Genomic DNA, 27,959 nt, shown 5'->3' on the forward strand with positions numbered 1-27,959 from the left:
TGAAAACCACCAGTGTTTTTATGCTAGCCGTGATGCACATTCGAGACATTTTTGGCCAGCTTTCAAGTAAAAGTAACTCCGAAGAGAAGCCCGATCGCAGCAATCAGCCGGCTCCGAACCCTTCGCTGCCTAAGAACAGATTTTTTTCCCTTTGAGCTTTCCCTAGCCTAAGGTGATACCAAAGGAGCTTCTCCAAAAACTTTGCAGGCTGAGAAACACAAAATTACTTCCTTCAGGGGCGGAGACACCCCCCACTCGCTCCACGGAGACTTTACCCGGCGCTGAACCCGAACAGGGGCTCACCGAATCTCCCGAGGGGAGCGTGCCCATAGGAACGGGAGGCTCCCCAAGGGGAAGGGCAGTCGGGGACAGGGGAGGGTGCCCCGGACTCGGGGATCCCGGGAGAAGCGCTCCCGGCCCGAGGAGCGGCTCCGGCTCCCGCCCCGGCCCCGCCCGCCGCGCTGAGGGGGGCGGCGCGTGTCACGCGGGCGGGGCGCCGGGCGGTCACGTGACGCGGGAGAGGCCCGGCAAGGCCCGAGGAGGAGCTCGGCCGCCGCCATTTTCCTGCGGCGCCCAGTGCGTGTCCCTGTCCCCGGCCGGGCGGGCGCGCAGGGGGAGGGGACGGCGGCCGGGGGAGGGGGGCGGGAGGAGGAGGAGGAGGAGGAGGGGTCCCTGCTCGGGTGACAGGTCCGTCCCTGAGGGCGGAGCGGGGGCCGCCTGCGGCACGGCGGGGTGAGGAGCCCGCGCAGCTCCATCCCCCCGGCGACTCCTCCCGTCCCGGCCCCTGAGGAGGGAGCGGAGCCGCGCTCGGTTCCAGCGCCGCCAGCGAACCCGCCATGTCCGGCCAAAGCCTCACCGACCGCATCACGGCGGCGCAGCACAGCGTGACCGGCTCGGCCGTCTCGAAAACCGTGTGCAAGGCCACGACCCACGAGGTGATGGGCCCCAAGAAGAAGCACCTGGACTGTGAGTACCGGCAGGGACGGCGGCCCCGGGATCTCCCCGAGCGTCCCGCCGGGGAGCGAGATTGCCCGGCCTGTGCCGGGGTCCCGCTGCGGGGCTGCCGCCCATCCCACCGGCCTCGTGGGGACGGGAAGCCTCCTCCGGCGGGGAGCCCGGGCTTTCAGCGTCGGGCACAGCCCGAGGGCGGGGGCGTAGGGTCGTGGACGTGGCGATAGAGAGCCTGGGAGAGGCTGTTCAGTGTATCTGCTCTCCAAAAAGGGCCTTGCCAGTCTTCCTTATGCACAGGGCCCCGGACAATGTGAGCTGCTGAAGGACAGGACCTGCTCCGTACCCCTTTCTTAGGGAGAGAACCACGGAGGCCAGGCAGAGGAATGGGCTGTAATTTCCTTACTAATTGATCTCATTTGCGTCGTGCTAGGGCAGCGCTCCCCCATTCTCTAGAGGAGGTGCAGGAGTTTCAGGAAGGAATAGCTCATCAGTTATCTTAATTATTTTCCAGGTAATCTACCAGGGAAAAAAAAAATCCTTCTTTAACAGTCATGTAAATCTTGCATGTAGGAAAATGTATGAGACGTCTGTTTGAGGGGCAGATCTCTCTCAGTGAGGATGTTCCTAGTCTTCTTTCTGCTCTGTCTCATTCACTTGGAAAGATGTATCTAAGAGGACTTCTTTAGAAGTTTGGTACCTGGTCTTAACATACCGTGCAGGTTCTGGCCATTTTTCAGCTTCTCTTAAGAACAGATCAAAGGTGGGAAGGCTTGAAAGCTTTTCTATCAACTATGATCCGTACAAGTGATTATGAGGAGAATGATGAACACCAAAGTTCACATTAGTGTTTCTCCACTAAGCTGTAAGGTCACAGGGCCGAGGAAGTTCTTGGTCTGAATATCTTATTGTCTTGCATCTGTTTATTCTAGGCCTTTTAAGGACAGCAGCCCCCCCCACCCCTTTCACTTTCCCAAATATATAATAAAAGATACTGGAGAGATTTGTGTGTCTGTGCCTTCTCTATGTGTGCTTTCTCCCTTCCTCCCACCCACGTCTGCAGGAGAAGGTTGAGTCTTCATGAGTCTTGAGTTTGTGCCTTCTGAATTGCTCTGTATCCAAATGAGAACACCAGATGATAGTAGTAGGATTAATTGTACTGTAGTTCTGTAGTTCCTTCTTCTTTCCACTAAAACGTGTGCATATTAAAGGTTTAAGGAATTCTTGTTCTGCAAGTACCTGAGAGCAATGTGATTAATTTTTAGGGTAGTCCCAGAACAGCTGCCTCTGACTCTTTTTGGTATGCCCTCATGTAGTTAATCTTTTGGCTGAAGATACAGTAACTGAGTGGTCTTGTTGTATTTGGTTAGCTGAGGGTGTCAGAACACTGAGGAAATCTTTGGGCTTTGAGTAACTTATTGGCAGGTAGAGAGAACCCCTTGTCATATGGCATATGTATGAAATGGTGATGTTACTGGATTTCACACAGCAGCAGTGAGGCTTGCTGGACAAACAAACTTTGTCAGGCTTAGCCTGTAATTGTGCTAAAAGTAGGGTTTCAGTAATGAGGCATTTAGTAGCTGAATTATTTTGTGGTATAAGCTGTGTTGAAAAGAATATGAAGCTGGCCAGAGAACTGCTCTTCAGGTGGGGGTGTGTGTGTGTAAAAGGGTGATGTTCTGGATAGGGCTGCTAGGCAACAGCCTAATGGAGACCTCCAGGGTGCTGCTTCAGAAGGTTGCCTGGACGTCCTTAGAAAGCTGTCTGCTAGTTGCTGGATGAGAAGACCAATTCTGTGTTTCCTTTTTCTACTCTAGACTGTCAGGAGTTTTAGTTTCTGCCTCTCTGAGAATTTTTATCAAAGCAGGGAAAACTTGGGTTTTTAATTAATCTTTTTAGTGGTTAAAATATATCATGGCTAGATGTTTTGGACCCTAATATATTTATTAGAAGTCTCAGTTCCTGGCATCAGGAAATGACACATGGTCTTGTATTTTGAACTTTTTCTTTGTTCATACCCTTTATGGTTGTATACTTTAAAATAAATATTTTTTACACAAGCTGTGACTCAAGCCCCACTTCTGAACAGTTTGTACATATCTTCCTTTTACAACAAACAGTTTAACATGGTAAGGCCTATGAACTGACATCTCTTTGTAAATGAAAATTGATATACCTGTCTTCATAGGCAGCATGCTGCCCTAATATTTTTCTTATTATTGCTTATTATGATAATAGAGGTAAAGCTTACTATAGGTTGTGTCCTGGTGAGCAGATGAGTTGAGTTTTCCTGTACTGTCCTGTAATGAAGTGTTAGTCTTGCAGCATGCTCTGTGGCCATGACATACATTCTTGCTTCTGTATTTCTTGTACAGATCTCAAGATTTCTGACTGTCCTGTTACTGAAATGCTTTCTTCATTAAGCTGGAGCTGTCACAAACAGATTTAACTAGTTCAGCCTCATGTTAACTCATAAAAATGGGGGAAAGTCCAACATAGATGCTCATGGACTTAATTATTCCTATTCTTATTTATCCTGCTTCTGACAGTGTGTGGAGTTTAAAAACTGATGTGCTCTCCATCCTGGGTTACCTCTGTTTCCCTGAGTGATGATTATCTTTATCAAGGAAGTTAAAAAGGAGTTTTTTCCTTAGCTCATGGTGGTGGTTAAAATGTAGTATGTTTCAAAGAATGCTTTCTCTCCCATTACAAAGCTTAGTTGTTTGGTTTGGGGGAGAAAGACTTTTAATTTACAAGTGGGCATGGCTTGTGATAGGTAGTAACATCATCTTGAGGCTGTATACTTGAATCCATGATGCTGTTTTATTCTTCTGTTTTGAAGGTCCAGCCTTAGAGCTTAGAGCTGGGTTAAGGATTCTGTTTGCTGTTCTGAATGCTGTGCTTGTTGTGATGGATTACTTGTTTTACAGAAATCAGGTTTAATGGCCTTGGAACCCTCAAAACATAGTTCATCAATTTCTTTTATGGAAAACCTAGTTTCACTAGGACTTTGTCCCCATTTTTACATCTATCTGAGCAGTGGGAGCTCTAAACAGGTTTGTGGGTTTAACTTGCACACACAGATTGGTACAACCCTTTCTTTCTAGGTAGCGTTTTTGTCCCCGTTGAGTGTTGGATAGTGATGCTAAGAACAAGTGCTTTGGGTTGTTACAATATAAATGGTGCTGGGAAACTTGTTGCCAGTTTTCACTCTTTCTTTTTGTGATTCTCAGAGAGGGAGGTGTGTTTGTATGTGTGGTGGATAATTAATATTAGGAATATCTGAAGTTAATGCCTAGTAAATTTCACTGGCTTGGTTCAGTGAAGCTGCTGTAGCAGGGATAGCTCAGTAGCATAACAATGTTTGTGTACATGTGTGTGTTGTGGAGTGTATTTAAACAGCTTTGTTGTGATACTCGTTTAGGGTTGGCCTCTGGAATGAGTGTGCATCGTAACCCTATCTGCTTGTAGCTAATGGAGTAGCCCTCTTTAAATGAGAATGTGGAAGGATGACTTGGAAGGAAGTTGTGATGCTGTAATTACCCATTCTTAACAGGAAATATCTCTATAATTAAGCCAGAGTGTAATTTCCTTGATTTCTTATTGTGAAAGAAAACATGTATTTTTAAGGAAGGCAGTAAACCAGAACCCTGCCCTGTGTTGAGTAGATGTCTATGAGAAGCTGTGTAAGGCAAAGTAAACTCGAAGGAACTTGTTGGGAGCTGAATTCCTAAGTCACTAATGTCAGCTGCTTTGGTTTTGTCTGGAGGCTGCCTCTGGGATAGAGAAAAGCCAGGTGAGAAACTCTTGCTTCATGTCTGTGCTGGGGACAGCTTCTATTTCAAACTGAGATGGTACAGAAAGGGTAACTTGGAGAGCTGAGGAACAAAGATCATTGCTTTTTGCTGGGTCACCCAAGAGATTTGTAGGGAAGCTGGGAAAGCCAGCCTTGTAAGGGTTCACTTGCCTTTATATGCTAAAGTGTACCTGGGTGATGAGGTGAATTAACTCTAGTTCTGTGGGTACTTCTGTGTTCTCCAGTAGACACAGATTATCCACATTCCTTTTATGGTATTTTAGTGCTTCAACTAACTCATATTTTGTCTCTGGTTTTGGCAGAATCACCTGAGGTTTCTTGCAGTTTTGCTTCCTTTTTGTAATTGACTTAAATTTCTGGAGGCAGTCCATTTTTATTTTTGCTTAGAAATGTTCTTTGTAACTGTAATTATTCCGAATACAGATAATTGCATTATTACAACTTTCTTCTGAAGTATTCAGTTTTCTTTCTGAGTTTTTTCTGTGATTCCTTCATAGTTTCTTTCTTTAGCCAACTTTCTTACTTTTTACTGGAATTCCTTTGGAATATTTTTTCGTGCCTTTTAGTAGAGTATGAGAACTATCATGCTCCTCCTGGCTGCCAGAGGGACAATTTTCTCCTACAGCTGCTCATTTGCAGAAAGAATAGCTGTGTAGTTGTGCAGCTGTTGTTTTATTTTACTTAGCCTGAAGCAGTATTCTACTTCAGATGAGGTAAGAGGCAGGAGCTAAGGAGGAGAAGCTGTAGGACACCTGCAATCAGCTTCCTGTGACTCTTCATACCACCACCATTGTTTCCCAGTAGCAGTGAGCATTCAGGTCTCATGTAACTTTGGGTATAGCCCTAGCTGAGATTTTTCTTAATTATTTTTTAATGGTGCTGTCATATCTTGCATTTTCTAAAAGGGACACTTGGGAGAAACATTCTTTGCCGTTCAGCCTGTGACCTGATGATCTATTTCAGTCTTCAGTTCCTAATCCTAAAATCACTTTTTGATTTGTAGATGTGAAAATTTTAAGTTGTCCCTGATGGCTTGTCTCACAAAGTAATGGTAGTTTGCATAATAATACAAGAGATGACTTATCCAATGTGGAATTTAAGGCTTCCTGACTTTTGCATTTGTTGCGTTATGTAAAGTACATGATTTGTTGATGATGGTAGAATTCTGGGAAAGTTCACTTAAAAACATTACTGGTGTCTCACTCCCTCTGGAAAATGCAACATTATTTCTGGAGATGAGACACCTTTTGTATTTGAAAGCTTAATTTATTAAACAGCTTTCTTCAATTGAAAATTTTCACTGCTGTTAAAACATTTTCACTCAAAGCATCTCACACATCAATTAATCCTTTAAAAAGAGCACATAGTAGCTTTACTGCTGGTAGGATATGTCCACTTCTCTGTGTACTGAAGTAGCTCTTTCTCAACCATGATAGTAGAAATCAGGTAAGAATTGTAAATGACTTGCGTATAAAGTCTCAAAGCCTTCTACTGGGGCAGTAATTTAATATTTTCAAGTAGTTTGCAATACAAATTTAAAGCAATAATCTCAAGTATGTGTCCTTTTGAGTATTTTAGCAAACTCTTCTGCTGCAAACTTTTTATTCATGACTATGAGAATTTAGCCATTTAGATTTCCTGCGGGTCAAAGTCTTAACTCTGGGAGTAGCTGCGATTTGGAGTTTAATGTTATCTTGCAAAGGCTTGGGTATGAGAGGGATTTTATTACTGATTGTATCTGCAGCTGATTAAAAGTAACCAACAAGTCACTAACAAAAAAGAATGCAATCAAGTGAAAAGAAGCTTTTGTTGCTATAAAATTATTTGGCTTGGTGTTTTCCTTGCTCTTCTGGCCGTTTTCTCCATTGTGAAGTATGATCATGAGTGGGCAGATCACGAATTCTTAGTAAATTCAAAGTAATTGTATCCTTCAAAACTTGAAGGAGAAATCTTGTTCTACTTTGTATTTTACCCCTAGCTTATATCAGAGCTTTATGAATTAACTGGTAGTTTCTAAACTTAAAAATAGTGTTAGTAAATTCAGTGCTAAGGTGTGGTTGTCTCAAATCTACTGAGGATAAATCTGAGTTATGAGTAATATGTCACAAATCGGGTATTGGGAATTACGAAATTAGGGGACTAAGCTGTATTTAACTGTGTGAGAATAACTTAATGAAGTTAAGCATTTCATACAGATTTAGCAAATACACTGGATTTTCTGATTGTGACTAAAAATCTCCTGTGCTATTTTGCTAAAGGAGCTTTATTAAAGTAATGCTTATCTGGATCATTTGCAATAGTATACAAGGGTAAATTAGGCTTTTATAAGTTTTTCCTCAGAAGAGAGGGTGAAAAGGAACAAGACCTACATCAAAATTTGACTTGGGCATGTTAATTCACAGAATGAAGCATACAGCATTACTGGAGTGAACAGTGGTGGCATAAAGGGAAATCTTGAGACTTTTATGCAGGTCATGTCATAAGTAGTCTAAACCTAAAATAAATTAAAAAATCTCCAAAAGTGGGGATTATACTCATTCTGAGATTTCCTATGCACTTTCATTCATACTGATGTTAATTTACTGAGTTCTCCTCATCAACTCCTTTTTGCCTTTTCTCCTGAAAAGACACTTCAGAAATCTTTACTTGCTGTCCTTTATTGCTTCCTCCTAAGCCAGCAGGCCTTCAGTCACAACATTCATATGCTCCAGCAGCGGTGCCATTCTAGCAGGAGTGATTCTTTTGCTGATGTGGGAAGTGAGAAGTTTGCATGGGTTGAAACTGCTCTGGCATTTCACATATTTACTCTAAATATGGTGCTTGCAGTAGCTCAGCTATTCCAGTTGCTGGCTGTGTGTTATGGCATCAACAAGGTGCCTGTATTGTTTGTAACCTTTCTTGATTTTTTGAATAGATAATTTAATAAAATTTAAAGCATAAATTGTGCATACTTAATAACGCTGTGTCCTAGTTAAACAATTAGTATGTAAACAAATTGTCCACGTTAACAACTTGTAAAAAAGTACATTATTTTATCCATTTACAAAAAGGTGATAATGAGGTTTATATAATTCCTTAATTACTTTTGCTCCAAAAAAAAGAAAAATAAGCCCAACAAAACCAAACCAACCCACTTGTATTCATCTGCACAGCATAAGTTTCTAAAGTTGCCATAGTCAACTTGATTTTTAACTCCAAGTGTGTAACATGCAAAGTTTTAAATTAAACTCAGGCTACAAAGCTAAAGGCAGAATTAAGCGTGTTTTAAATACTTATTTATAATTTTAAAAAGAAGTATTTACCTTCACCTGGCAGTGAATCCACTCAGAGCAGCTCTGGTTGTTTGTGATGTGTTACTCTGCCAGGTGAGAAGGTTGAATGTCTTGGTTGTCCAAAGGTGGACATTGGTGTCCTCATGCTCCTTGGTGCCCTTAAGGGCTGCTGTAGCTTGCTTTGCTGTTGGCAGTGTTTGAGCTTTTCTGGGGTGGGTGCTGATCTGTAAGTGACCTGAAGTGTTTCTGTGCCCCTCTTTTGCAGTTCAAGTGTGTGCTTTTTGTCTTGGGTTTGGTTGTGTTATGTAGCACGTCCTTCTCTTCCCCACTTCTTCCCATATGTTCAGAAGTTGTATCACCATTTCACCTGCATTTGCCTGCAGTTGCTCTGGGTTTATTTAGCTGCTACCTCCGCTCTTGCTGAGCAATGGGTCAATATTTAATTGAAAATGGATCACACTTCAATTTGCTTTATCCCCTTTCCTTCTCTTTCTGCTCAGTATTATCATAGTAGTTTCAGCCATCATTGCAGCCTATTTCAAACATCATGAATTTTTCTGATCAGCAACTCTAGATCTGACCTTATTTTTTTATGTGAAGTGTAAAACCTTGTTCAAACTGTTGTGATGGTGGTGTTATTTGATCATGTTTAATTCTGTCCCCTTTTCTATTTGCCAGAAGCCACTGGTGTTCGTAATTCGGGATGTATACTGTTATGGAGAGATTAAAAATAACTTTCATTTTAAAATCAGTTTGTTGGGAGTATTTACTTGATTATGTATTGCAGCCTCATGCAGTTGTAGTTCCCAAAGCAAGTCTTCATTTCTGAGTTGATGTGAGGCTGATTTCATCGAGTCTTGCTTACTCATAAAATGCTTTCATTCTTCTGTCTCACAAGGGGCACTTGAGTTTAATATTTATGTAAGCAGTTAAGTCAGTTTGTAAGTTTTAGGGCTGAACTTCAGGTATTTTACTTGCAATTACTTTTTATTCATCATGAACCATAACTAGTTCAAATCCTAGTTGCAGATAAAAAAGAAAAATGCGTTTTTGAACAATATCCTTGTGTTCTTTTATTCTCTTGAAGTGAAGTTTCTTTACTGTTTAGAATGATACTGGAATCTTTAGGTATTTTTCAGTTTTGAATTAATTCTCTGAACGTCCATGTCCCTTAGCTTTCATTGATATAGCCATGATCAGATAGCTGGTTTTTATTCAAATGACTGAATTTGGATTTGTTATCCTTTAAATCAGTTTTTCTATTATATATTAATAACCTAAAGTCTTAAATTTATTAGGGATTATTTCTCCCTAGAGTGTTTGCATTTCAGTCAGGAGTGTTACAGTGCAGCACTGCAGAATAAGATTTAGAGTATCAAAAATACGTGTGAAGTGGATTTTAATCATAGGAAAAAAAGAAAAAAAAGAACCCATGTATGAACACCTCTGCATTTGTGGACTGTAGTTATTTCTAATAAGGGTATTTCATGCTTAGTAAGTTGTCACATTTGATTAGCAGATGAATGGAAAAGCTCAGGATGCACAATTCTTAGCTATAAGCTGTTTGATACACAGAGACTAGTACACTATTTGTTGGGCTTTGAGGAAAAATGGTTGTTTGGATACAGACTTTTATTTTTAGGTTCTTGGTAGTTAATAAGGAGCTAGCCCGAGCTTTTTTCCTGACCTGTTCAGTTGAAATGCCTTGCTGCTGTGTAGCATCATTTAAGCCCATTAAATGTACCATAAGTCAATTTCCAAGCAGGTTGCTTTGCATTAAAAGTCTGGAACATATGAAGCTTGTTTCAGTGCTGAATTTGGTGTGTAAGCGGATGGAAATCCACAGAAGTTTTTGTGTTAATTCTCAAATACTAGGGAGCAACACAGTTAGTGTAACTTCTGAAATTTGGGTTTTCATTGTTATGGATTTGAATTGAATATGCTTGGGATTTCATTGTTATGTGTTTAAAGCTCATGCATTTCTAGGGTCTGATTTTCTCTCTTGTTTTGCTGGGGATTTTTGCTTTTTGTTGACACATAGTTTATGAGGAGACTTTCTTCATATTTAATGATCTGTAAGTAAAATACAGTGAGTTGGAGGAGATGCTTTTGTCTTTATTTTAAACTGTTAATGAGGAGTCTTTGTAGAAAGGAATGTGGTCAGTCTCTTGGTATATACTAGGGCTCACACAAGATGTCTTAACACATAGTTTTACCAGAGTTCCATATTCAGTTTAGCTCTCTGAGGGTTTAACCAATGAACAACCTTACTTTGAAGTAAATGGAATAACTAATTATTTTCTTTTTTGAACTTTTCTTATGAAACAATTTAATTTTAAGGATAGAATCTGGCTGAAGGTTTCTTTCCTTTTACTGAAAACCAAAAGACAGATGTTATTTACTACTTCTCTTGGCTTTAGTTTATCTTAGAGGCTGTTTGTGATAGGGACATGTCTTTGTTCATGGTAAACAGAGAAGTTCCCAGCTGAAAGCTGTGGATACTGAGGAGCTCTTTCTGTATACAGTTTCCCTTACCCATCCAGTTTCAGACTAAAAGTTTGAAACTCTGTATTGGCTCTGAAACTTCGTGAAATTTCATGACCCCATGGTCACTAATGAAGGGCTCAGGAACAGTCTCTAAAAGTGAGGCATGAGGGAAAGAACTGATTTGGATTTGTGAAACTCAGACAAAACAGTGTTGCTGTAAGGAGGATGTGTTCCCCTTGGTAATATCCTCTGCTTTATCTACTGAGAATCGGTAAAGCTTAGTGTATGCTCTTGGAAAAACTCAGCTTCCTTTTTGCTCTGCATGTTAAATGAAGTTTGTTCCTGCACCATCCTAATCTCTTATCACAGAATGTTCTAAAATATTTTCTGTGAGCAGCTTGGACGTGCTCTGTAAGGGATGGTTTTGTTGTGCCCTTGAAAAAGAGTGCTATTCAAATGTGCATTGAAGATGTGCTTGGGACGAGCCAGGGTGAGTCTTGTTTGGTCACAGAGCTCCAAATATCTCATGGGAGATGTTAGTCTAAATTGAAAAAGGAAGTAAAAGCTAAATTAGGCAGGCATTTCCAACATTTCTATTAATAGGATGGAAGAATTTAGCTGTACTTTTGCTTGGCTGCCTCCCTTCGTGGAAGAGTTTCACAGTCACAGTAGAGGAGTGTCAGTTGAAACAATTTTGTGGTGATACCTCTGTTTTTATAGGTAGAGAGGTTGGTTTTGGTTGTTAGTTTTGGTTTTTTTTTTTTTGTTTTTGTTTTTGTTTTTTTTTTTTTAGCTCTTGTGCTCTGCTTCATCCAGTTTTCTAACAGTTCATGTCAAAATCTGATCTGGTTTTGGTCAAAAGAAAAAGTATGAAAGTGGCTGCCAGTAAAAGATCTCCTTTAATGAGTTCACCTACTTTTAAGTGCAAAACATGAAGTAGATTGTATGGAATTGATGGAGCTTGTATTGAAGTGACTGCAGAAATGCTCTAAATCCATGTATCATGAACTTTCCTTGTTACTTCAAAAATGGTAATTTTTAAAGTAGTGACACTTTTTTAACCAAAATGACCAGGATTTTCCATGTCACCAAATAGGTTGACAAGGAAGGAGTAGTTTCTTGGTTTTTGTCATGCTTCTTTTTCCTATCTTAATGGGAAAAATTAAGATTAGTCTCGCTTAGGAATTAGACAGAAGTTGTATAAAAAATGTCTGATGTGCAGAGTTGTTTGGGTTTTTTTTTTTTTTTTAGTATAGAGAAAGATAAAACTCAGCCACATTGTGCAAAACTATTTTCATATAACACCAGGGAGTTCAGCATTTAGCCTATTTGATCTCTGAGATACCAGCTCAAGTACCCAACTGTGTAAACCTGTGCTGGCCTGTGTGTGATTTTCTGCCAGTCACTTTGTAGGAGAAGGATGATGTTTGATTTTCACTGAATGATAAGTATTTGAAGTTTGAGAATTTGCTGCTTTCATCATTCAAAAATTCAGATATTTTGTCAGGAGTTTATTTTTTTTTCTTTAAGAAAATTCATTAGTTGATATATAATAGGCAAATAGTCTAAACTGATTTCCTCCTTGGTCTGTTAACTGAAGTTTGGTAAGGACATTTTTGCAGCAAGTGCAAAAAAAGTGCACTTAAGGCAATTGTTTATAATCTTGAGGGTTACTATTTTAAGCTTGACCAGCTACTTCTATAGAAACTTCAATAAAAAAGTATTCCTCAGCAAACCTTCTTCATGAAATCTGTGTTTTGTTTGTCACTTATTAGCCCCATGATTCAATTGTCTTTGCCTTATTTTCCCCTCTTTTCAAGTTTTTCCACTTTTGTTGGTATGCTTAGGTCATTGTTTATAAGCCTTTAAATCAGAGCTACATTGAGACCTGTTAAGCTCTGTTTAGTCAGCTAAAAGAGTAGGTGATTATCTGACAGGACCCTGCTGTATGTATTTCCTGAGAGACACACAGAAAAGTAAGATACATAGATTATCCATACAAAATAGGAAATGCTGCATAGTTGGATTGTGGTATGATGTGTGTGAAGTTTATTCATAGTAAAAATCTGTCATCTGAGGAGGTTTTCTCCAGTAGCTGGGCATTGTGCTATTTATAAGGAAAAGCATTTGTACTGTTTTGTAATAAATAGTACTAATTTTAATAATCTAAGTAATTTGGACTTCTTCTATTTATTTTATACTAGAAAAGTACCTTATGCAGTAATTTTATATATTGGGCTTTTATGCCTACTATATTAAAACGAATCCAAATGAGTAATTTTTGCATCTCTGTGATGTTGGAAGAACATGATGTAATAATCAAACCATTTTAGAATATGGCTTAAACCATTTTGGTCTTGGATGCAAGAATTTCCCATTTATTTTTTTTTTTTTTTTATCAGACTAATTTTAAAAATCTGTGTAAATACATGAGAAGCAATAAAATGTGAAATGTGGGTTTTTAACTTGTATACTACAGGGGCAAAAGAACCTGTAGTAGGTGCTGACACACCTTTAGACTCCCTCAACAATACAACTGTTCTGTATTTAGCATGGACTCTTGACAAAAGGAAACCTATTTCCACACATTTACAAGTTTAGGTTTTGGTTGGGTTTTTCCAGTGGTTAACCAGGCAGCCCAGTTTTTCCCACTAGTTAACCAGAAGCTGTAGAGGGTGATATCTGCCAAGAAATGTGTCCTACTGTGCATCAGATACACACATCTTCAGTGGCAGTTTCAGCGCTGACGGAGGAAGGCAAATACAGAGGCATAACTCCTTCAGCTTAAATACATGCTTCCTGACAGCTCCCAAAGGCATGCAGGGAAAAACGTGCTATTCATGCTCAGAGTTAGATTTTGTCCAGAAGGAAATCTAATTTTCAAAATCTTGGTTTAAAATGGGAGAGAATGGCACATATTCCAAACAACTTTGCTGGAGTAAGACCTTTGAGCTACTGTAATGAGACAAGTATTGAAGTAGGAAAACCATAGGTCAGATGGCTTTGGTTTTCTCTTATCTTTGGTTTTGTCCATTAAACTATCTAATTAAAGATGGTGCACTGCTGTTCAGAGAGAAAAGGATGTGAATTACATGTGTGTGACTAATTCCAAAGTAACAAAGGTCTTTGGATTTCTTTGGCTTGAGGATCTGTTCAGTGGGATGTGGTGGCAGGAGGTCAGGTTGGCGTTAACACTCACTGGTTTCAGTTTCACTGTGCTCTACTGTGAGGGTGCATCACTACTACAACGTTGCATTCTGGTGTGTCTTTAGAATAAAAGGGTGTGGAAGGTAAACATCCTAAGGAACACCGAAGTTGCCCTTGTGTGGATACTCTGTATTTAGAAGATACACATATTTAGATTCAGAAAGAGTGCTGGAAGTGTTTACTGCCAAAACGTGCTGTGCACGAAGTCAGGCTTTTTCTGTTTGCTCCTCGGTAATGCAGGATTAAGGAAGTCACAGATGATGGAAGTTGGCACGGGCTGAGAGAACTGGAGTTGTTCAGTATGGATACAAGAAGGCTTTGGGGAGACCTCTCTGCAGCCTTCCAGTAGCTGGAGGGAGGGGGACTTTTCATATGGGTCGATAATGACCGGACAAAGGGAAATGGCTTTAAACTGACAGAGGGAGAACTTCTTACTCGGAGGCTGGTGGAGCACTGGAACACATTGTCCAGAGGAGTTCTAGATGCCCCATCCCTTCAAGTGTTCAAGGCCAGATTCAATGGATCTTTCAGCAGCCTGATCATGAGTGACATCCTTGCTGTGGTGGGGGTGTTGGGACTAGATGATCTTAAGGGTCCTTTCCAACATAGACCATTCTATGGTTTTGTGATAGATACTTTGACAGTCTTTGAGTATATTTTTTAACAGATATAATCAGAATGCCATATAACCAGGTGAGCTAAAGTTGGGATTAGGAGTTTCTTGCAGGATTGAGGAAGGTCAGATACTGAAGTGAACCCTAGTTAGGTTAAAGGCTTACCTTCTTGCAAAGATGGAAGTTGCCTTGCTGCAGAACTACTGTAGAGTTATGCTCATTGAGGATTTTTTGTTCAGTGATGTCTGCTATTAACAAAATGGTTTCCCTGTTCCTGTGGACTGGGCTATGGTAATGTCACTGTAGCACTGCTAGCAAGCTGCCAGGTAAGGCATTTGTTGGTGCTATGCCTGCATGCAGGGGGTATCCAGAGCAATCTGCAAGGATTGGTTACGTGCTATTGGCAGTACAGCAGCAGTGTGTACCTGTGTTTCACAGGCCTTGTTTTAAAAGCATGTCTGTTAGCACAACTTGTTTTTTATTGTATGGAAGTGCAATAGCTATAGAACATTTATAGGTTCTTTGGAGCAGAAAGAGAGGGCTATAAGTACATATATAACCAAAACTTTACTGTATGCAAAGGCAGATGGCTTGGGCGCTATTCTTGCCAGGGACAGAGAACAGTGTGGTAACATTCCGTGTGTACGTGGTGATGCAGAGACCTGAGGGTCAGTATCTGGCATCACATACTGATCTCTCAGCTATCTATGAACCATGTTATGTGCCTTCTCTATGCATCTAAGGTGAAATCATAGGATAAACTCACATATGCAGGCTGCTTGAAGTACCTACATGTTTTTAGTAGGATATAAAAGCATTGTTAGAGCAATGCAATTTTCAAAGTAATTAGCCTTCATCGAAGTTAAAATGTTCCACCTAATGTCGTTCATCGTGCTTCCATTGACCCACTATGTGTGACCATTCACACTATAAATATTACATTGGATGCTTAAGTATTATTATAAATTATTCTCATATTTAATATAGTAATTTAATATTAGACACTACTATATTAGATATTATTGGTTTGATTTCAATATCAAACCAATGGCTGTCATTCAAAATCAAAGCCTGTCCAACCACCTGTCCTAATGTATTCTTAAACAGCAGTGCTCGTATAGAACCCTTGGGGTACATACCTGCTTTCTTGCTTATCAGAACCTGAAATGGGTGCATCCTCAAATGTTTGCAGCCATGCGCTCTGAAAATACTGACAATCTTGAACAAAGAACTGTTCATAATTTTATTCATGAATGCATTGAAATTAGCATGTGATTAGTGAAAAAGAATATTGATTTTTCCCTGGTTTAATTAGGCCAGTGGGTTAAATATTCAAATTGAATATACAGCTTATGCAAGAATTGCCATTTTAGTTGGCTGGTAGATACAGACATTTTTCATCTTTTAATCAAGAATCATCTTTAGAATATGATTCACAGGCTTGTTATTTATTAAGCATGTTTGTAAAGATAGGATCAAGGCTCTAAGTTTACAGATACTTTTCAGTGGGAATAATGTGTTAGTGTACGTGTGGGAGATTATAATTATTTTGAACTAGATTTCATGATAAAATGCTTTTAAAGGGTATGTAGGAATTGAAGGTAGAGCAAAAGTATTCAGTAGCTTTGGTATGTCTTGCATATTTCTTAGTATCAGGGAGCTGAAACAATTGTTGATTTGTTCTGTTTTGAGGAAGAATTTAGTCTTAAGAGTGGGTGGCAGCTGGGAAATTAATCCTTAGAAAGGTAACTAATAAATTTTAGATACTTTTGTATTGCTTAGCGTTTTAAGATTTTAACAAAGATAGTTCTCTCCTGTTATAACAACTGATAGGTACAGGTAAAAGCCATGGGTTTTAGTCTGTTTTTTCATTGATTTTCAAACTTAGTGGACCCAGAGAGTGCTGCTTTAGTACAGAGTGCTTACATCACTTTGCCCACAACTGGAGAATACTTAAATTGGAGAATATGTCCATATGTAGTTCTAATGACGTTTTTTGTTAATAACTGTATGTTGGTACACATTGTGTATCAACAGAGAATTACACTGTCCTGGGAATGTGTGCAACTGCTCTTCAGGCCAAGATTAGAAGATGAAGTTACACTGATAAATTGGTGTCGTGCTCTATGAATGCTTGGTTCAGTTTAGTCTAGAAGAATTATCTGAACATGCAGGAACTGTGCAAGAAGTTTGGCTCACTTGATTTTCATTATAAACCACCAAATCAGCAAAACTGTAGAAAATCGAGGTGGTCAGATGAATTAAGACTGAAAAGTTAGGAAACATTGAAAGAAAGTTATTTATTAAGAAAGAAAATAGTAGTTTTTTCATTGTGATAAAGTTTTTTATGGGGAGTATGGATGCTCAGTCTTCAGTGAGAAGCACAAAGGGAATTTATTTTTTAATCTGCACCAGAACATCAGACTTTGGAATATTAATGTCAGAAAACTTGGAACTGTAGACATGTATAGTAACCACTGAAGGCCAAGGCAGACATCTTGGAAGGACAGAGGATGACTGTAGTGGCGTGGTTGGGTAGCAGTCACTCACTGGTGCCAAAAGTGGAAAGACTTGTCTACTTCCCCTTTTCCTCTTTCTTCTTACCTTTGCATGTCATCATCTCCTTTTCTTGTTATGGCTTGCACCTGTTTTGGTCTTTTGTGAGTGGTTTTTTAGCTGGTAGGATAATGAAAAAACTGTGCTGTGTTGTGTCACCTCATGTGTCATCCCCATTATCCCATCCAACACCACTGAGGTCAGGGGCTTTTGTGGGGTTTTATTTTCCTATTCTGAGAAGTTAGGATGGTTCAGAGAAGCACACTAGGCTGACATGACATAAGCATGTCATCAGTGGAAGTGTGTCAATGCTTGCAGGTAAAGACAGGAATGGGACCACCCAGATTTGTCATGAGTTACCATGAAAACATATCCTGTGAGTTATGTGTCTTAGGCATTTGTGTTGGTCTAAAATAATGAACTTCTGCCATATGTTAAACTTGGATGAAGATCTAGGTGAGCTAAGCTATGATTGTGTTCAGCTTGAATGTATTTGAAATGAGAATGTTATATTTACAGTCTGTGGCTGGAGCTGTTGAGGCAATATTTCACAGTATTTTCATGTTAGTCTTTAAAATGTGATGGGAGTATTTGGCAAGTTTAGATGAAAGTGATGCTAAAGTCTGTCTTGAGAAATCAATTCTCCAAAGGTAACGTAGCCACACTTGTCTTTTCCACAATATTTGTAACTGGAGAAGTTGGAATAATCATTATGAATATTAAATGAAGTGTTAATGTGGCACCTTCCAGTATTTAGGAATTGAGATGAAGAAAAGAAAAAGGAAAATTGTGTGCATAATGGTTCTAATTGTTCTTCCCTTATTTTTAACTTCTTTTGCTGTTTCTTTTACCAATGCTTTGTTTGTTGAGGAGTTTTGGTAGACACTACTAATGTTTTTCAGAGAATTCTTCATTGAAACCAGTTGTTCAACTGAACAAATTTTTACTCTCTTTTTTGCAGAAAATATATTAATTACTGCTTCTCAAACAGCAGTAGTAAGTTGCTGGAAGTGTTGCCATATGAGAAAAATTTATTTAAAGATACCCGAGGCAGTAATGCTGAGTTCACAGGGTTACTGGTAGAGATTTAAAGTAATTTGTAAGAATTCCAATTAGAAACAGAGGTTTTAAGTAGGAGAGAAAACATGATAGTCTCATTTGAGTTGGAAGAAAAAGGCAAGATGTAGCTTGATTAAATGAAAATATAAACCTGTGGTTATAGAGCAAGTTATTCAACATTATAATAAATCTTCTTTCTGCATTTTTTTATCCTGCTTATCTAATATAAATTAGATCAAATCATAGTTCTTTTTAAACATGGAAAGCTCAGAATAGAATGAGACTTCTCAGATTTCTTTAACTCTTCCAGAAATTGTTTCCTGAGTCAGTGCATGTAGCTGTTAAGATGCTTTATATATGCAGAGAAAAATTTCTCAGTGAGAATTTTTATTGTTAATTTAAAAATGTGTGGTCCTTGTCCACTTTCTCAAGGGGACTTTGGTGAAGCCATGGGACAATCTGATGTAGTAAACTACTTCTAGTAAAGTGGTTTGGTACAAATGGGTTTATTCAGAAGATAAATTTAAAACCAATAGTGTTTATGGCATATTTTGTTTTAAACTGCAAACAGGTATTTTCTGTTAATTAGGAAAATACTGAAGTATTCACTCAGTGTTCAAATACATACTTGCTATATAATATTCTTCAGATTAAATTCAACAGATTAAATGTCCTTTAGTGAGTGGCTCAGAATGAAATTTACCATCACTGTGTTTCATTTGATCACTCCAGTATGTCATTTGGGGTATCCTCGTTTTTGCACAAGCTTAATTTTTGGTTACAAACGTATTATTTAAAAACTACAATTTTACCACTTTGCATTAATGTTCAGAATTATTCTGAGTATTATTTTTAGACAAATTGCTTGGTTCTCTAATGAAAGTACTTCTTTACTTCCAGGAACATTCAAATCCTATTTCCCATATTTAAATAAGGACATCACCTGTGGAAGAAGTGGGAAATCATTTAGAAAATTACCATATGCTTCCATTAAGTTATCTACTTTTAAAATGTCAGTTGGAATGTGTAGAATCAGGTCTGAACATGTCAGGGTTTGTAGTTGTCAGAACTGTTAATCTGTAGAAGTAGATTTTAATTATAGATTTTACAGAAAACCTTTTCTTTTGTTCTTATTTTGGTATTCCGATTTCTTGAAGTTTTTGTAAGTGTTCTTTCTGGCACAGTAAAGTCCTCCAAGTATTTAAATATTAGAGAAAATTGTCTCTATATGTTTCAGAAATGTTTTCAAAGCACTTTGCTAGAATAAAACTGTTATGTGTTTGTGAAGTCATTTAATTTTTTAAATTTTGTAATTGGATAAAATTAGAGCACACTCTTCATAGTCATATGTCAAGGTGAATAGAAAAAATAACCTCCATAATCCAAAATATCTGTTTTCATCTGTAGCCAGTTGAAAAACTCTACTTGAAACTTTTTATTGAAGTTTTGAAAATAAGGAACTACCTTGATTTGCCAATTATTCAAGGAAGGAAGATGATCTTACAGAAATTTGAAGAAAAAAAAATACAACTGGGAAGAATATCTAATATACAGGGGTTAGATATTTCTATTATTTTATGTTACATTTCATGCAAACCACTCTGGTTAAAAAGACACTTCCAGTTCAGTAAATAACAAAATAAAAATAGACAATGAAAAACTTTGTTGATGCTAAATTCAGTTTCTCCTTCATTTAAGATCTGCTGACAAATGTTGCATTACTGTAATTGGAACATGTTAATTTCTTTTATTTTTCCCCCCTCTCCTTCTCAATAACCCATATTTTCCCCCCTCTTGTGAAACTTTCTCAATGTCCTTCTGGAAAGGAAAGATGTGGCAGTCATGTGTGCTTTCCCAGAACCTGTAACAAGACTATTTAAAATCTATGTGGCCATATAGATCATGAGCTCTTTAGGGGTAGGCAGGGGAATGTTGGTCTTAAACCTGTAAAATTTCTTTAGAAGTAGTAAAAGCTTGCTGTAACTGTATTCCTAACAAAAAATCAAATGAAGGAACTTTTTGGCTAGTGGCTGACTCCTCAATGGCATAAAACCAGTTTTTCATATCATTAACTAATTTGATGTGAACTTGTTGACTTCTGCTCTTTGAAATTTTCCCCAAATTCCTGAATTTGTCAGTGTTAAGTGGTGCTACACAGTGTGACTGTCATTGTGTGACCATTGGGAAATGGTCACTTTGCTGCTTTCTCACCTATCCTTTGGAAATGTTTTAGCTGTTTAATAGACTTTTCGATTCAGACCATTTGCATTTTGATTAAGATTGCTGACCAAATGAGGGAGCAGCTCTGTTCCAGTGATCAAATATTTGTGTAGAACAAGAAGAAAATGAGACCCTGACATAGAGGAAACTGGTATAATTTGAAAACCCTTATAGGAATTGAAATCTAGGCAGCCAGGAAAGGAATTTAACTTGAGTATTGACAGTGTAGATAACCATGTCTTTTCCATTATTATTTTATTTTTGTTTCAGCCTTTTGGGTTGAGAAACCAATGTTTTTCCCACTCATTTCCAAAGGTATGATAAAATGAGAGTGTGTCAGCTTTGAAGGCTTTGTCTCATTGAGAAAATGGTCCCTTAAGAGGAAAAGAAAATAGCTCTGTATCAATAATTATTAAATCTTTTACTCAAATCTAAAAATTGTTTTGTATGGCCTTGGGTGAAAGAGGAATTGATCACAAGCAGATGCACACTGTTAAGTAAAATTATCTCAAGGATAGACACTGTCCTGTATTCCAACATTGTGACTGGCCACAAGTGTTCCCTCGTGGAGTGTCAGTCACTAGTATGTTTTCTCTTCAGTTTGAACAATACTAAATTAATTGTGTTCTCTTGAACTCCTCTGTGTGGGCATAAGTTGTGTGAATATTAATTCATGCAATAAATGTTTTATATTTCCTTTTGTATTTAAAAAAAGAAACAACTTTGCTGTGTTAACTTAAATTTTAAATTTACCAGTTATGTAAACATAATCTGATGTGTATTGGCTCATGCTTTGGATCCACCAATATGCATTTAAATATTCTTTTATTATTATTTTTTAACTGAAGAATGTAATGTGTTTAGATCTTGGCACTATCTCTTTACTCATGTTGGATGATCAATAGTTCAATTGCTTACTGAAAGGATACTGTCTCTCCCATTATATATATTTTTTTAAATGGCACAACTGTCAATAACTTGCAGGATATAACCAATTCCTTGCTTAAGGTAGTGTCAGTGGCATAAAAGATCAAAAAGCAATAGGTAACAAGATGGATATCTGTCACAGTTGCTTGACCTATTTTGAAGTAACTGGGGTGTGGGGCACACTTTCTGGCCTGGAAGATCTTACTCTTGTAAATGTTCTCAGACTGATACTTTACAAATAAAAATATTGTTCGAAATGAGAGATACAGGTAAAGCATTGGAAATAATCAGGTACTGCATGTACATGGAGTGTGTAAATCTGGCTTACATTCAGTCTGCTTGTCAAGTTACCACAAATGTCACGGTAAACTGAAACTGGACCTGAAACTAAAACCGTTAATGAAAGCTCTTCTCAACCCGGTTCTTTAGAATCTTACTGTGAATTCATATGAGTAAGCTTCTGGGAAGAGAAATCATTCAGGATACCTTGTGGTTCTTTGTTTGTGTGGAAGGAAACCAGTTTTTTATAATTTTGTCTTAGCAGGCTGCCTGGTGCAGAGCGAGGTGCTGCACAAGGCATTAGGACACAGGCACATGCTGAAAGCACATGCATTCTTTGGGGTGATTTGGGACACATGCCTTTGGTGCTTTATTATCCAGCCTGACCTTCCTCATGTTTGCCGTGGGTCAAGACTCATGATCTCTTGCCATGGGTTGGCTAATCCACATCTACATGCCTAATCTGGAGTAGACAGAATTCTTTATCATCATAGCCTTGTAGTCACTGCTTTGTGTAGGTGATTGCCTCCTCTTGTGTAGGAATCTTCGATCTTGTTCTGCTTTTATTCTACTTTGCACCTTTATACTTGTTTCACCTGATAACTATGAATAGCAGAAGGCAATGAATCACTTGGCTCTTTCCTGTAATGAAGACTGAACGGTTGAAAGGCTGTAGAACTCTTGGTTGGGAGTTGCAAGTATATAATTTTTTCTAAGCCTGAGTATTGTACAGTAAGTATGGTACTGCATGTTTTGCAGTAGTTAACTTGAACAGGGTTAGGCAATATGCTTGCTTTGGTACAGGTGCAATTGCAAATCTTCAAATGTTGCTGAAATGTCTGTTGGCCAGACCTTTGTTATGATTCCTTGCAAAACCCTTGCTTTGGTGGAAAGAGACCCAAACAGAACTGAATTATGTGAAAGTCACTTGGTGGTGAAAGCTTTAACTGTTACAACAAAAATAAAATCTAAACACTATTTAAAAACAAACTACAAGTGTTTTCTTGGAAAATCTAGTTTTACCTCTGAAACCTCTGCCAAAATTTGATACTGTAGGTAGGTAAGTGGTGTTCTCAAAGCATGTTTTGTCAGTCACATAAGTCTAAGGTTTTTGATCTTAGGAATACCTGCTGGACTACTCTTTCCAACTTCAACTTACTTTGTGAGCCACTTCTCTGTTTTTGTTGCCTTTATTTTCTCGTTGTGTAGATGTTGCATAGATTTGTAAATTGCTTTTGATTGGAAGGGATCTCAGGTTTTGTAATGAACCCCAGCTTTTAAACCATGCTGAACATTTATAGGTCTGTTTACAGGCTCTGGTGCCTGACCATTTTCTTTTGCTTTTCATCCTTTTTTTGTGAACCTCCAAGAAATACCCGATTGAAGGCAGTCTTTATATTTGCCCTCTCTGCCTCCAGCCTTGTATTTTGCTGGTGGAATAAACCCACCTCCTTCAACCACTTCTTGTGCTTTGCAACAAGTGCTTTACACCCTGGGCAACCTGGCAGCTTTTCCCTTGGCTGTCCCCAGCCACATCCATGGATATGACTGTGCACTTGATGCTGTCTAAGCTTCCCTCAAATAAGTCTCCCAGCCAGCTGCAAGCTTAAGATTCTTGTTGCTAATTGCTGCCTTCTTTGAAATAAGGAATGCCTTTTTTTATCTAACATCTGTATGCTGTGTGTCTCTTACTGTGAAAGTTTTAACAGATTTTAGAATTGCAGAATTCTGTGATTTTAGGTGGCTTATTTCCCAGGAGAGTATTTATTTTTCTGCTGTGAGGTATTCTGGCCTTAATGCAGAAGATTGACACATAAAGTGATTTTCCTTTCTGTAGTATTGATGGGAGTAACTATTAAATCTTTCTCCCTGACTCCCATGACAAGATGATCAATGAAACAGGAATCACTCTTTTACCAAGGGTTATCCTTTGTTTTCTTGATGATTTTGTTTGTTTCTATTTGTGCTCTAAGATAAAAGCTGTTCCCCTTAGTGCTGTACCCTTTGGTTATACACCTGCCTGTGGTATTGCTTGTAGCATTTCCAGTAAGTAGCAGTCTAGAGATTTGTTGCTTGGGGGCCCTTAGGTTTCCAAACACATAGCTAGTGTTTTCATAGGTGGGTGTGAGACAAGTTGTGTTAAGTGTAGGATGTGAAAATAACTATATATTTGTTCCTCTCCTTTAATGAAGGGTGTTTGTGGGAATAGGATAAATAGGAACACTGTATATGTAGTGTGGGATGTAGTGCAGGAGTGTGGGATGAAGGATACCATCTTCTGCTGTCTGTACTATGCTGCTTATGGTATAGTTAGCACAAAAATTGCTGTTCTAATTTGGGTGTAACTGTGCAAATATTTCTTTACCTATTTAGCATTGCTTATGAAAATACTCTGAAAATAAATTTCAGAGTGATGGAACTTTTCTGAGATGTGTATGGTTTAGGTACTTTGAGGTATTAATACATACCAGATTGTTGTGCATCTGTTCAGTCTGTGTTTTGGAGACGGAGAAATTCCATGTTTTACTAAATTTAGTTTGTAGTAACTGTAGTATTGTAGTGACTCCCGTGTTTGCATTGGCAAATTTACTTCCACTGGAGGCTGGAGTTGCCTCTGTACTTTGCTTCTTGCCTGTCTTCTCTCCCAGTTGGTCACCGGTTCCTCATAATGTGCTGGCACTTTCCCTCTGCCCCTCCGCCCCCCAGGTTCATTCATATGCTTTTCACAGAAACACTCATCAGTCCTGTGAGGGATGATTTTCTGAGGGTTACAGAGCCTGTTTTCTTTTATACACTGCAACAGATAATGATTCCAAAGTTCAGTGGCATTTCAGAAACCATTTCTCCCAGCACAAAATATCGTCTATGCTGGATATTTATTTCAGGTGGGGTTTTTTAATGTTTTTAGATAGTGAATTTTCAAGTGCCACCTCTTCTTTTGTATTTTTTATTACTGTTGATTTGCTGGCAGATGTTGCATTTAAGTATAGAAATTCTCACTTTCTAATATGCACTTGCACCTCTTATGCCAAAATGTATCACTCGACATCCAGTTGATGTGTGTACCTTTGTATTTAATGTATGTTCCTGCCAGATAGCCTTGCACAAAACTGCTTGTGTTATTATTTAGGAGGGAAGACCTGAAGGTGAAGAAGCTGCAGGGCTTGGTTTTGATGATCCAGTTCAGAGCACATCTCTTGCTGAGTAATATCCTGGCATTGTCTTAACAGCCCCAAATCATCATCCAGTAATAGATAACCGTGACTTAGAAAGGAGGTCATGAATGCCTGTAGTCATCACAATTTTACTTGTAGATAAAAGAATGTTTATCTCATTACATTTATGAATGTGGAAATCATTTCCTGCTTGCTTCCTTTAATACTTAAACATGTAAATAGCAGCTTTTTCAGTTCTGACCATACTAGTTCAGAGTGTGTGGTAGCTGTGCTTACCTGCTGCTCTGGCTGAAGGAAGGTCCTGTCTTTCAGGAGTCCTTCAAGGTGGATGATTGTTCATAGGAAGATATAAAACTGTCTTCAAAAGTGAAATGTTTGCCTTCAGATTAAATGGTTGTTTCCAGTATGCCTTGGTAGTCCTTAGTCAGGAAGGCATAGGACATTCTGAAGTCTTGATTTTTATGGAGCTACAGCCTTTGACAGGGCTGTCATTTTCAGTGAAATTTGCTGGTTTATTTTTGGAGTGGTAATGGTAGAAAAATTTCATCACTGCTATGTTGCATTAAGTTACGCTTCATATTAAATACTAGCGAGCTGTATTATCATATAGTTGTTTCTGTTGTATTTGTCAATGCAGTGTCGTGATCTTAAGCCATCACTGGCCTTTGGGAATAAGTTACTGGATGATGGGACGTTGTTCTGTTGGTTGTACTGAAAGTATAGCTCCCCATGTTTACACAGGTGGGACAGTAGTCCAGGTTGAACAGAGATTGGAAAGCTTTGTTTTAATTAGCCAGCCTCAGGTCTTGAGCTCCTAACCATCCTTTTGGTTAATGATCCAACTTTGTTTGAACTAAATGAATCTGTCAGTTTCTGGCATTGTTACTATGGGCTCCTTTTTCCACTCAACATTTCCTCTGCCCTTTTGAAGGTGTTGATTGCATTTTATCAAGACTAAGTAGTATTTGAATCTTGTATTACTCACTTTGAACCAGTGCTGGAAAGTATTTACTGATCCATTAAGAGGCCAGAAATCTGAGATTACAGTTAATTCTAGTCATAATCTTCCAGTAAAACTTAATTAAATGGTACCATGTAATAATTATTTTGCTATTTAATGCTTTAGGTGTTTGAAAGCTGAGAGTTGTTAGTCAGAGATAGTGTAAGTCATTATGGTACTTCTAAGGCAGCTGCAAAAGCAGTTGAGTCTTGGCAGTGAGCAGAGTGAGCTTTGTATTATTAAGTTCTGATAGACCAGAGCCATGCTGCTTTTCGATATTTATTTTGCTGGAAAGCCCCTCAGTTTTCATAAAAAAATATTACTACAGATAATGATTGTACTGATTTTTTTAGGGAGCATTACTGATCTTCCTTTACAGAACTGATAATAACAACAGAAATTTTTGTATTGCAGATTTAATCCAGTGCACAAATGAGATGAATGTGAACATCCCACAACTGGCAGATAGTTTATTTGAAAGAACTACCAACAGTAGCTGGGTAGTGGTCTTCAAATCTCTTATCACAACCCATCATCTAATGGTGTATGGAAATGAGGTAATACAAAAGTGATGTATTATTTTGAGAACAGTTGCAGTCCCTCATTCCTGTAAATGCCACCTAAATGCTTCCAGTAATTTTTTTTTGTAAGACAATCTTCAGGTTTGCCTTTTTGGATCCTACTCTGCATGAACACAAGTCTCATTTTCTGTTTGTTTCCATTGTTTCTACTTCGAAGTGTGCAATTCTAGTGTAAAAAGTAAATGTCCCAAGTGCTGAGGGTGCTTTTTTCCTATCTTCATATTCTAATGATGAAAGAGAAAAAACCCAAGAAAAGCTAACTCACATGGGATTCTACAAGCTGAAAATGGAAGCAGTTTTGCCTTCATGCTGTAGCTAACTCTATGGTCTTTTCTCCTTGATAACTTCATTCTAAAGTAATTTCTACCATCACACCCTAATTTTTTACAAAGAAAAAAAATGTGTGCCTATGAGTTGGCTTTGAGGGTCACCCTAGGACAGGGTGAAATAACACCAAGCTATTAACAGTTGAACAGTTTAACAAACATAACCCCAAGTTACAGAAAAAGGAATAAACCTGTTTTGTCTCACAGTTTTAATTCCTATGGGCCCTTATTGTTTGGAATACCAAGCCAAGCATAGCAGCAGCATGAATGTTTTGTCTTTAAAAAACAAAAAAAATATTTCCAAGATCTTCTTAGAAAATGTTTGTAAACATTCCTTTTTACTGCAGAATAAGGTAAGCTATATGAACTTTGGAATTAAGATCCTTTTAGCAAATTACCAACATTTTTCATTTGAGTTTGCATTCAGAGGAACTGCTTCCTCTGACTGACTTGTGTGGGTTGGAGAGGGAGGTTAAGTTTTTAAACATATACTGGTTTCACTTGCAGGTTATTGCTGGTCTGGGTGAAAATCTATTCTGTGAAACTAACTAAGCCACAAGAGGGCAAGCTTCTGTTGTTGGCTTGAAGCTTAAACTTTTTCATTGGGATAATTGACACTTTTCAAAACACCTTGCAATTTGAGTCATATTAATTTTAAACTGATATCAAAATAGTTCATAGCAATTAAAAGTATTTCATGGGACCACTGGCTGAAATACTTTGCATTAAGAATATTTATGAATTTACAAACAAATTTTGCTTGCCAAGTATATTACAAGAGTTTTGAGGGTAAGATTGCTGCTCAAAATGAAATTTTTCACGGTTGGAAGTAGTACTTGGACAATGAGAGTGCAAACAGATTATAGCACCATTTAGATTACAAAGGACCTTTAAAATCAAATCCAGCTGCTAACCCAGCACTGCAAGCCCACCACTAGCCCATATCCCCAAATGCCACATCTGTGTGTCTTTTAAATACCTCCAGGGATGCTGCCTTCAACTTTAATTCCTTTACAACTAGATACTGAGTGCCTTTACTCTTCTCCAGTCTTTTTTCTATGTAATTTATGTATGCTAGTAAAAGTAGTGAAGTGCTACATGTTAGACTAATCAACACTGCTTGTCTTTTGTCAAAATGGTTCTTGCAATTGAATGATTGGCTTATTTTTGTAGCAGCTCTGTACAAGTTTTTTTCCTATTGTGTCAACAATCTTAAATGTGTCTTTACAAGATGAAAATGGCATCCTTCACCTTGTGAAACATAATTTGTAATTAAGTGTTATAAGAAGTATTGTGATACAGTGTTAATGCTTTACATGAATTGTTATGTTTGATATTTGATTTATAAGCCAACTAACATTTCCATCACCTATATTCATGTTTAAGCTAAGTACCATTGCAATTGTATGCTGAGCAAAGATGACTTTGCTAATTAGCATTATTAAATCAGTTGTTATAAAATTGAAGTCAGTGAAACAACTATGAGCATG

The 27,959-nt window shown here is 38.3% G+C and overlaps 1 protein-coding gene across 6 annotated transcripts in view; it reads left to right on the forward strand.

Annotated features, from left to right (window-relative positions):
* Positions 1-749: 749 nt before the first annotated feature.
* The window catches only part of PICALM (phosphatidylinositol binding clathrin assembly protein), a 65,408-nt gene continuing 38,198 nt past the window's right edge, over positions 750-27,959 (forward strand). For 2 of the 6 annotated variants that reach the window (XM_063148748.1, XM_063148749.1), the window contains exons 1-2: positions 754-966; positions 25,977-26,119. In XM_063148748.1, coding sequence (XP_063004818.1) covers positions 837-966; positions 25,977-26,119 — 273 coding nt within the window. In that variant the 5' untranslated portion in view covers positions 754-836. Of the gene's footprint in view, positions 967-25,976; positions 26,120-27,959 lie in introns of all 6 variants that reach the window. The other 4 variants (XM_063148747.1, XM_063148746.1, XM_063148751.1 and 1 more) reach the window with 4 other exon arrangements.

The sequence above is a fragment of the Melospiza melodia genome, chromosome 2 (assembly GCF_035770615.1).
Source record: "Melospiza melodia melodia isolate bMelMel2 chromosome 2, bMelMel2.pri, whole genome shotgun sequence".
NCBI classification, from domain to species: Eukaryota; Metazoa; Chordata; class Aves; order Passeriformes; family Passerellidae; genus Melospiza; species Melospiza melodia.